Source organism: Archocentrus centrarchus, chromosome 9 (genome assembly GCF_007364275.1).
Source record: "Archocentrus centrarchus isolate MPI-CPG fArcCen1 chromosome 9, fArcCen1, whole genome shotgun sequence".
In the NCBI taxonomy this organism is placed as follows: domain Eukaryota; kingdom Metazoa; phylum Chordata; class Actinopteri; order Cichliformes; family Cichlidae; genus Archocentrus; species Archocentrus centrarchus.
The window spans coordinates 5,262,175-5,274,172 of record NC_044354.1 but is presented as its reverse complement, the minus strand read 5'-3'; the positions used below and the strand labels follow the sequence as shown (position 1 = coordinate 5,274,172).

The 11,998-nt window shown below is 37.6% G+C and overlaps 1 protein-coding gene across 1 annotated transcript; it reads right to left on the bottom strand.

The window, feature by feature from the left end:
- Positions 1–4,871: 4,871 nt before the first annotated feature.
- Positions 4,872–8,458, bottom strand: LOC115785870 (granzyme A-like). The gene is made up of 5 exons (XM_030737786.1): positions 8,368–8,458; positions 8,025–8,166; positions 6,259–6,397; positions 5,826–6,095; positions 4,872–5,699 (listed from the first exon to the last, which is right to left on the bottom strand). The coding sequence occupies exons 1-5, from the start codon at positions 8,429–8,431 to the stop codon at positions 5,541–5,543; spliced, it is 774 nt and encodes a 257-aa protein (XP_030593646.1). The 5' UTR covers positions 8,432–8,458; the 3' UTR covers positions 4,872–5,540.
- Between the last annotated feature and the right edge of the window lie 3,540 nt (positions 8,459–11,998).

Sequence of the window (11,998 nt, the reverse complement as noted above, 5' to 3'; positions counted from 1 at the left end):
CAGACACTTTCTGCTGCAGCATCTTTCATAGTGTTTTTGGAGAAATTTCAGTGTCTCGGTTAACTTCACAGGTTTCTTTAGCTGAAATAGAGTTAAAAAGAAAAATGACATGTTGATAATCACTATCTGTACTATTAGCTTTACAGAGTTGGACATAAGTAAATATTCATGCACCACTAAAAACTTGAACCAACACTCGGATATTTATTTTCTGCTTGGAAAATGGGAAAAAAACCCCCAAGATTTTCAGATGCCTGGGGCCCTAGGGACCCTGGGGTGGGGGTGGGGTGTCCTGCTGCCTCGGGTTCTCTGGGGCCCTTGCCCCTCAGCTGGGGGAGCTCTGTCTGGGGCCTCCCTCTGCCTTCTGCTGGGGTGGGTGTACGTTTGTCTTTGTGTGGGAATGTGTGGCTGCGGGCAGCCCGGTCTCCCGAGTCTTTCTCTCTTTGACTGTGGCATCTGGTGGGCGGAGCAGCGGCTTTCCGTTTATATAAGTAAGTACATTTCATGACATAGACACAAACATTCATGCTTACTCATGCAAACACAGCCCAAAAAATTCTTGGTTTGTGTAGCTATGCTTTGTTTTTGCTTTGTTTCCTCACATAAATTTGTTTTTATTATTAGTTTAGTATTGTTCTATACTATACTAATTTTATAATACACATGTCTACATGTAGACATGTTAAAATGAACAATATTAGTATTGTTAGTTTTGTGTATGTTTTATGTTTGTCCCCTTTTTATTTTCTCCCCTTTCTGTTTTTTCTTGCTTTTTTCTCAGCCTGTCAACACTGGCATTACCACAACACATGTACATGTATGTGAAAAATAACACAAATAAATAAATAAAATAAAATGACAAACATTAACAAGAGGAGCTAATCTTGGAAGAGCAAATATGTTTGGCTCAAAAGTGCATTCAGATCACATTTCTGCTTTCAAACTCTGCCAGACGTGACAGGCTTGGAAAAAAAATCACTCGACTCTCCTGTGTGAGTGAATTTGACTGCTTTGCTGAAAAGATGACAAGAAATGACGATTAAATGTTTTATAATCCAGCCCTCATCACATTCACAACCAGGCAGAAAATGTGGATTTTAAAACACAAACAAACAACTGATTCCCTTTTCAGGCATTTTGTTTTACACCTGCTGCAGAACTAGAACAGGAAAGTTTGCACATTTTCTTAAATGCTGCTGTTCCTTCAGTCCTGTCAGGTTACTACAGCCAGTTAGCCTCTGTGCAACATTTGCTCTCCAGTGTTAAATACTTTTAACATTTGATTGTTGCAAAAAGTAATTCAGTTCAATTTTATTTGTATAGTACCAAATCACAACAGACAGTTGACTCGAGGCGCTTTGTATTGTAGGTCAAGACCCTACAATAATACAGAGAAAACCCAACAGTCAAAGACAGAGATTAATAATAACTAATGATTAAATATGGACTGAAGTATAAACAGAGTAAAAAAGTGAATAAAAAGAAACAGAGCATTATGGGAACCCCTCAGCAGCCTATAACAGCATAACTATGGGGTGGTTCAGGCCCACCTGATCCAGCCCTAACTATAAGCTTGATCAAAAAGGAAAGAATAATCAAAGTAGTGAACTTTGTCCTCAAACTACATCTCAATATCACATCACCCCAAAGTTCAGATTTCCCATTAGACCACTAGGTGGGGCTCTCTGCTATATTTTGTTGGCACAGTGTGGCTTAAACTCAGTTCAAAGTAAAACTGGTAATAATAATAATAATACTAATAATACTACTACTACTACTACTACTACTACTACTACTAATAATAATAATAATAATAATAATAATAAGTGGATCCATTATGAAAGGGTTTTTTTTTTTTTTTTTGGCCACCACCGATTTGTTCTGGCATTAATGTCATGGTCCTTCAGTCCTCCTGGTTGGCTTGCTCCTGTCCTTCTCCTTCTCTCTCTCTTGTGGTCTTCGTTAACCATACCTTGTGTTTTAGAGCAGGTCTTCCTCCAGCTTGGAGTTCCTGCTACTGCTGGATTTAAAACTGACTTTTCCACACCTGAGTTCAATGATTTGGATGGGTGAGTGAATACTTTTTGTCAATACTTTTTGTGTAGGATCTACAGAGTACAGTTGGTACACTTTTTGCTAAACTGGACCCCAAGAGCACATTCAAACCACTGAGAAATGGTTGAAAAGATTTATTTAGTAATAATTATTATTAATCAAAAGATTGGTTAATGGCTCAGGAGGGAATAATCCCCTAACACATTTCTTTTCAGCACTGTAGCCAGGCTGACAAAAAGTCAGAGCTCTGTAGAGCCGAGTATTCCTTTCACTTTAACTAGTAATGATTTCAAGGATTTTTTCACAAATAAAATTTTAGACATTAGAAAAAAATTATTCATAACCATCTCAAAGATTTATCTTCATGTTCAGCTGCTTTCAGCACTGCTGGTATTTGTTTAGACTCTCTCTCTCCAGTTGACCTTTCAGAGTTAACTTCAAAAGTTACTTCCTCCAGACCATCAACATGTTTATTAGACCCCATTCCTACTACACTGCTCAAAGAAGTCTTTCCATTTATTGATGCTTCAATCTTAAATATGATCAATATGTCTTTATTAGCTGGTTATGTACCACGGGCCTTCAAGGTGGCTGTAATTAAACCTTTACTTAAAAAGCCATCACTGACCCAGCTGTCTTAGCTAAGTATAGGCCAATCTCCAACCTTCCTTTTCTCTCAAAGATTCTTGAAAGAGTAGTTGTAAAACAGCCAACTGATCATCTGCAGAGGAACGGTTTATTTCAAGAGTTTCAGTCAGGTTTCAGAATTCATCACAGTACAGAAACAGCATTAGTGAAGGTTACCAATGATCTTCTTACAGCCTCTGACAGTGGACTCATCTCTGTTCTTGTCCTGTTGGACCTCAGTGCAGCTTTGATACTGTTGACCATAACATTTTATTACAGAGATTAGAGCTTGCTATAGGTATTAAAGGTACTGCACTGCAGTGGTTTGAATCATATTTATTTAATAGACTCCAATTTGTTCATGTAAATGGGGAGTCTTCTTCACACACTAAGGTCAGTTATGGAGTTCCACAGGGTTCTGTGCTAGGACCAATTTTATTTACACTATACATGCTTCCCTTAGGCAGTATTATTAGAAAGCATTGCATAAATTTTCATTGTTATGCAGGTGATACTCAGCTTTACCTATCAATGAAACCAGATGACACATATCAATTAGTTAAACTGCAGGAATGTCTTAAAGATATTAAGGCCTGGATGACCTCTAATTTCCTGCTTCTAAATTCAGATAAAACTGAAATTCTTGTTCTCGGCCCCACAAATCTTAGAAACATGGTGTCTAACCAGATACTTACTCTGGATGGCATTACTTTGGCCTCCAGTAACACTGTGAGAAATCTTGGAGTCATTTTTGACCAGGATATGTAATTCAATGCACATATTAAACAAACATGTAGGACAACTTTTTTTTTTTTTATTTGTCAGTTTATGCATTTATTACTTCAAGGCTGGATAATTGTAATTCATTATTATCAGGCTGTCCTAAAAGCTCCCTGAAAGCCTTCAGCTGATTCAAAATGCTGCAGCCAGAGCACTGACAGGGACTAGAAAGAGAGCTGTTATAGTCATTAATAAAGAGTATTTAGATTATACATCTTGTGCAAAGCTTTTGTCTTTAATTTTTGTCAGTCTCAGTAAGTAAAGTTAATATCAGTTTAGTTCAGCTTTATTGTGAAATTCAGCTTCTTTGTTTTGAAAGGCTTATTTCCTGTTGAACCCTATGGTATGTAAAATAGCATAAAAAAAAAAACAAAACAAAACACAGATACGGCAGAAGGATTGCATAAGCATGGGTCATTACAGTTTTTGACCATGTGTACCCTGTTCTGTTGAAAAGAGAAAAAAGAAGAAATTGCAAGAGGTGATTTTGGATCATTTTTGTGTGTGTTTGCAAAAAAAGATTTTTTTTGTTAAATTCACAGTTTTACACGCATCCTTCACCTTCCCAAGAGTGCTTCAGGAATGACACAGGGGCTGGATCTACTGCCATAACAAGAGCACTTCCCTCTCAGAGTGCTGCTTACTTGTGGTTCCTAGGATACTTAAGAGTAGAATGGGAGGCAGAGCCTTCAGCTTTCGGGCCCCTCTTCTGTGGAACCAGCTCCCAGTTTGGATTCAGGAGACAGACACCTTCTCTATTTTTAAGATTAGGCTGAAAACTTTTGTTTTTGATAAAGCTTACAGTTAGGGCTGGATCAGGTGACCCTGAAACCTCCCTTAGTTATGCTGCAATCAGCCTGAGCAGCTGGGGGTTCCCATGATGCACTGACTGTTTGTTTTCTTTCACCTCTTTTCACTCTGTTTATCCCCCACTCTGCATTTAATCATTAGATATTATTAATCTGTGGCTAACTTCCACAGCATGTCTGTTGTCCTGTCTCTCTGCCCTATTAAATATTGTAGGGTCTTTTTCTTACAATATAAAGTGCCTTGAGGTGACTGCTGTGATTTGGTCCTATATAAGTAAAACTGAATGGAAACTTAGGCGTCAAAGTCAGGCTGTAATTACCAATAACTGTAAGCTTCTCTTTTTGTTGTAGCTCAGGAACTTATTGTGACAAAAACTACATGGTTCTGGTTTGTTTCCAGAAAATACAATAAAAACGATGTTTCTCAAGTATAAGTTAGTTAATTTAATTAATAAAAATTAAGGACTGGCATAAAATTTTTTGATGGCAATCAATGGAAAAGATTTTGGAGTTCCTGCAAAAATATGGCAATTTTAAAGAATTGCAGTACAAACAATGAAAGAAAGAGAGAAGAAAATGTGCCTTTTTTATTCATGCCTCCAGCTTTATTAGAAAGTAGAAAAAGTAGAAAGGATGTTAGAAAAATTATTTTGTGGGGGTTCAAGCACAAATACTCAGAATGAGATGAGATTATAACACAGCAGGTGGTGAATCTCTGCCTGACAGACTGAATAATCTCACTTTGCTGTTTTATTTTTATAGTTTTTGTGTGTACAAAAATCACTTTCCCCTCATTTTATTGCAGCAGTGGCAGTCATCTGCAGCAAACAGGAGCACTCATATTTGGGAGTACTATAAGTTACTTAGAAAAATTGTTATTAGCAATAACCATGTTTATATGCGGTCTGCAGTAACAGCCAAAATGCCAAACAGTAATCCACAAACCTTCACAGTGACTCTGTCCTGTTTTTAAAAAAAAAATAGAAATGTTAAAAATGTGTTGGGGGGGGTCATCCCTATTAATGTTTGTGCCACCTTTATCGGCCTTAACTTCCTTCAGTGGAAAGGGCTAACAATGAGCGGGCTGCTGTTATATATGTGCATAATCTGTCAAAATAAAGCAAGCTAGCAGAAACTAAAGTATAAGAGAATCAATGAAATGAAAAATGGATACTGATCAAGTAACTGGTTTACAATGACAGCATTGACAGATTTAACAAAAAAGCATCAAAGATCTTGCTCAGCTCATATGGAGTGACCCTTATGGATTCATTCATATGAGTTCATTGTTTCTTTGATCCACTTGAGTTGCTTCTCTGAGACAAATGAATAGACTCCAGGTTTATCAATGGTACCACACTCGCGAGGTCCAAAAGAAGTGACTCCAACCAGCCGACCATTGCACAACAGCGGCCCTCCTGAATCCCCCTGCAGCGAGAACAAATACATGATAGACTTTCTTTGACTGACTCACAGGTGTGAAAGACACAGAAGTGTGTTGAGCTGAAAGGCCATTTACCTCAAACGAGAAAAAAAAACAATATTCATACTTACAGCACAGGTACCAGCCTTGTTTGCACCATTTGAACCAGCGCAGACCATGCCACTGGTGATAACAGGTCTGTGGTTGTAATAATCACGAGAGTTGCACTTCTGTCTGTCGATCACAGTCACGTATGCATATCGGAGGACATCTGATCTTTGGTTGTTTTCAATTCGTCCCCATCCAGCTACCAGACACTTACTGCCAGCTGCAGGGTCTCTGACAGTTTGGCCAAACTTGAGCCATTTCACCGTCCGTGTTCGAACCACAGGTTTGTTCAGCTGTAAAAGCATTTAAATAAATTACATATTGTTAACGACCATCTATACATTACCTTTAGAGAGGTGGCCACAAAGGAATTACACTGTATAAGGTAAAAACAATTTTATTCACATTAATGCACATTTGCTTCACTGACTGTTGGACACTAAATTATCACCTGACCTTGAGCAACATGAGGTCGTTGCCCTGGAATGCATTCTGATAGTAGGGATGAGGAAAACGTTTCTCAACCTCTCGGACCTGCTTAGAATATTTTTCCCGTTTTGTGATGGAGTGCGCTCCCAGGGTCACTTTAATCATACTGCAACAGAAAACACAGTGTAGTGATGACGGTTCACTTATATCAAAGCTTAACAGGTCAGTAGTGCTAAAGCAATCACAAAGTAATCATAGTGTTATCGTTACATGTGTATTATTGTATATGGCTGAGATGGCTCACTAACTGTCCAATACCCACATCTCTGTGCAATATTTATATCATTCATACTGAACAATATCTATCACCCCATAATGTGCAATATCCAATACTCATTCATTAGTGCAATATTCATTCACCGAGTGCAATACTTACCCATCTTCATTACTATATGTATATACTTATTTTATTTTTTTAAATGTATATATTTTTTATATATTCTATTTTATCTTCTGTATATTTTTAGAAGTCCTATTTTATATTTTAGAAAGTGTGACTTTCTGCTACATGGCACTCAACAGGAGTGGCCCTCCAATCTCATTGTACATTCTGTATAATGACAATAAAGGCATTCTATTCTATTCTAATCATAGCCTTGTCATTACTTGTGTGTTATTGCATATGGCTGGGTAATCGTTGTTATGTAGCCTTAGATGAATCTGCATGGCATTTTTGTCCAGCTGAATAAAGAATTTCAAATACATAAATTGTTATAGATTAAGAAATCTATTAAATTTTCTAAATTTTTTTTGCATGTATTTGCACGATTGAACCGTGTGGCTTGTTTATGGAAGTTAGGACCCAGAAGCAGGACTCAGGAGCAGGCAGATATGAATGATGAAAAGTGAGCATTTATTGTGCAAACAAAATGAAACCGAACCATAAGGGTGGAAACACAAAACGCTGGGCATAAGGCCCAGGCCCATGACAGTATGTAGCTGTGACTTCTGTGTTATTTTTTGAGTGCAATTTTGTTTCTTTGACAATGACTGCTGAACACGTCTTTGATTGTTATTCTGTTATACATAGAATTCTCCAAAGCATCTCTGAGAGGATATTATGCTTACAAGATAGTGGAAAACATATAAATAAGAAATCAACAATAATTGGCCTTAGTCAAGGTTGTACGGCTTGTGGGTTGTATTATAAAGCGTTACATAATAATTTATTTCCCAGGGTTGTAAATGTTGTATTTTTATCCTTGACATTAAATTGAATCAGCTTAACATCTTGTTACATTAATGTGTGTGTTAGTGTGTGTTTGACCTTTGAAAGGATTCTGGATACCTTAAACTGTCACATTTTACTACCTACATTTATATTACAAATATAATGTAATATGAAATACAAAAATACCTTTAAAGAGAATCTGATGTGTATTTATTACTTTGTCATTTCTTGAAGTGTGATCAGCCTCTCTTTTCATTAAAGTGCAAGGCTGTCAAATTCTATCATCATGATAAAGAAATATATCAATTATTGATAAGTACAGACATGTAAAGTTTAAAAAATGTTCACACCAACCATATCAGTGAAATGCTCACTGACATAATATTATGCTTTGCCAATTTTTGTAAACTGGAAAACAATCCAGCAATATAATTTTCACTCTGAATCAATTTATTATCAGAACAAAATGTGAGGACATGTGATATCATGTCAGTTATCTTTTTAAGTATCATCTTTCATACAGTCTGTTAAAATTAACACTAAGAACAGTAAAGGTTCCTACTTAGTGCAGTGGGCGGCCGTCAGGACCCACTGTGGATCGATTAAAGTCCCGCCACAAGCTGAGTTTTTACTTCTCAGATAAGCCATGAAGGGCAGCGAGTGTGGCCAGACTTCTTTCCCATCAATGATCTCAGAACCACGACCTGAAACAAAATGAAAATATCCAGTCACATAACAAAATCAGCAGAAGATCAAGTCATGAACAGAGGAGTGACACAAACACCCTGCACCAGCTGCTCTGTAATACTGAAAGATATCAGTAAAGTGACTTTGCATTCTTTCATTTACAAGGAGGAGAAAATTATCAATAAGTAAATTAAAGTACAGCAGAAAATATTACTTACCTGGCTGGATTATGAAGAGGAGCAGGCATGGGAGAAAAACACTGAAATCCTTCAGGCAGAACATTTCTTCTTACCACTCTTTGATCAGATGCTGAATGCACTGAAATCCACTGTGAGGCACAGCTTTATATGCTGGGCTGAAAGGATGTGGTCTGACCAGGAATTGAATGAGTCAGCAAAATTAACACATCAGCATAAACCGTTAAAAGCCTCTGGTCAAATGTCTATGATTATTTGGCCACAATGACAAGAGGTATGTTTGGAGGAGTAAAGATGAGGCTTTCAAACCTAAGAACACTGTACCAGCTGTCAAGCATGGTGGTGGTAGCATCATTCTCCTGTGCTGCTTTGCTGCCAGTGATACTGGTACACTGCACAAAGTGGATGGAATAACGAAGGAGGAGAACTACCAAGTTCACCTCAAATCAACAACTAGACCATTGATACTTGGGCACAATTGAGTGTTTCAACACAACAATGATCCCAAACACACATCAAAACTGGTTTTGGAGCGGCTAAAACACACTAACATTAAGCTTCTTGAATGGCCTTCCCAAAGCCCCAACAACAACCCTGTTTCATGCCAGGAAATCAACCATTTTAAATGAACTCTTTCAATTCTGCCAAGAAGAGTGGACAAATATTGAGCCAGAATCATGCCAGAAGCTTGTTGATGGCTACCAAAAGCATCTGGTCAATGTGCAACTTGCTACAGGCCATTTAACCTATTTTAGTTGTGGTGTATGAATATAGAGTACCAGACACAAGTTTGTCCAAACTTGTGTCTGGTGCTGTATGTGAGTCTGTATATATACTTTTGACCCTATGTGGATTAGAGAAAGTTGAAAATGAACTTAAAGTTGTGCACCCAGTTCATTAAAACACCTTAAAACATTTGTTCTTATCTCTTTTTATCAGGTGTTAAATGCACTGAAACCCAATGTGGTGCACAGCTGTTTATGTTAAGCTGAAAAGATGTGATCTAACCATGAGTCAGCAAAATAGAGACATGGGAACTGACACTGTTTTAAAGCTTGTGGTCAAATTTAACATAAATAACAACCAATTTATTTAGTTGGTGTGTGAAGGAGGTTGTTTACATGATTAAAGTCATTATAGATGTATGCTGTATAATCATTCCACACTAAAAAAAAGAACAGTTGAAAGAAACCACTAATCAGTGAGGCTAACTGGAAAAAAAGACTTCACTTTGCTAGGGAGCATAAAGATTGGACTCTGGATCAATGGAAGAAGGTCATGTGGTCTGATGAGTCCAGATTTACCCTGTTCCAGAGTGATGGGTGCATCAGGGTAAGAAGAGAGGCAGGCGAAGTGATGCACCCATCATGCCTAGTGCCTACTGTACAAGCCTGTGGGGGCAGTGCTATGATCTGGGGTTGCTGCAGTTGGTCAGGTCTAGGTTCAGCAACATTATGTGCTCACAGGATGAGGTCAGCTGACTACCTGAATATACTGAATGACCAGGTTATTCCATCAATGGATTTTTTTCTTCCCTGATGGCACGGGCGTATTCCAAGATGACAATGTCAGGATTCATGACGCTCGAATTGTGAAAGAGTGGTTCTGGGAGCATGAGACATCATTTTCACACATGGATTGGCCACCACAGAGTCCAGACCTCAACCCCATTGAGAATCTTTGGGATGTGTTGGAGAAGGCTTTGTGCAGTGGTCAGAATCTGCCATCATCACTGCAAGATCTTGGAGAAAAATTAATGCAACACTGAATGGAAATAAATCTTGTGACATTGCAGAAGCTTATTGAAACAATGCCACAGTGAATGCACGCTGTAATCAAAGCTAAAGGCAGCCCAACAAAATATTAGTGTGTGACCTTTTTGTTGGTGGCGACTTTTTTTTTGGCCAGACAGCGTAGATGTATGCAGTATAATTATGCCACACTGAAAAAAATAACAGTTTAAAGAAATCATTAAAACACTTAAATTTCTCATGGAGAACATTTATTCTTATCTTTCTATCTTGTTTTTGTTTTTTTTAATCGGGTGTTAAATGCACTGAAACCCAATGTGATGCACAGCTTTTTATTTTAAGTTGAAAAGATGTGATCTAACCATGAGTCAGCAAAATACAGACATGGGACATGATGCATGCTCATACTGTTTCAAAGCCTGCGGTCATATTTATCATAAATAATCATTTTACTTAGTTGGGGTGTTAAGGAGGTTCTATACATGATGCAGTGCACATTGTCACTGGGTGCAGACATGTAGGTATGTGAAACTTTCAGCTATACTTATGAGGGTTTCTAGAAGCTGTGTTCATAAAAACTTGAAGACAGCTTGACTATTTGTGGAGGAGAAATTATAACAAAAGGCACAATGTCTTAACAATACTGAGGATGGATGTACACGCAATAGTTTCATGAACAGATTGCAAAATAAAAGTGTAGAGATTATTTAACACTAAGCTGTTGTCATTACCAATCACCAGCTGACTTTAAGTTAGATGCTTGATGTTATATGTGTGCTATTTTCACCAAAGTGCTCTAAATGTGCACCACACGAAGATTTTTTTATGTTGTAACAATAATCAGTGGTGATCAAAATAAAAATCCCCATTTGCTAATTTTTTCCTGTGTATGTTTACTTTAAACCCTGTGGGGTTTAGAAGAAATCCAAAACAAATGTACACGTGTGAACCATGTGACAGTTCTTGTTTGTTTGTTTATTTAAAGTCATTACACACTGCCTGGCCAAAAAAAAAAAAAGTCAACACCTGGATGTAAGTAATCAAGTAGGTACGAGCCTCCTATTGGATAATTACTGCATGGGCGATTATCTTTCAGCTGGCAACAAGTTATTTAACCCCAACTGGTGCAATGAGCTGCTTCTCGTTTCTTAAACAAACATGTGGAAAGACACATCGCGTGGTCGTGGAAAAGATGTCAGTCTGTTTGAGAAGGGTCAAATCATTGGCATGCATGAAGCAGAGAAAACATCCAAGGAGATTGCAGAAACTACTGAAATTGTGTTAAGAACTGTCCAACGTATTATTAAAAACTGGAAGGATAGTGGGAGCCATCGTCTTCGAGGAAGAAATGTGGCCGGAAAAAAAATCCTGAATGATCATAATTGGCAATCACTGAAACGTTTGGTGAAATCAATATATATATAAATGTTGTGACACTGCAGAAGCTTATCCAAACAATGCCACAGCGACTGCACGCTGTAGTCAAAGCTAAAGGCGATCCAACAAAATATTAGTGTGTGACCTTTTTGTTGGTGGGGACTTTTTTTTTTTTGCCAGGCAGTGTAGATGTATGCTGTATAATTATGCCACACTGGAAAAAAATAACAGTTCAAAGAAATCATTAAAACACTTAAATTTCTCATGGAGAACATTTTTTCTTATCTTTCTATCTTGTTTTTGTTTTTTTTAATCAGGTGTTAAATGCACTGAAACCCAATGTGGTGCACAGCTTTTTATTTTAAGCTGAAAGGATGTGATCTAACCATGAGTCAGCAAAAAAGAGACATGGGAAGATGATGCATGCTCATACTGTTTCAAACCCTGCAGTCATTTTCATCATAAATAATCATTTTACTTAGTTGGTGTGTGAAGGAGGCTTTATACATGATGCAGCACACATT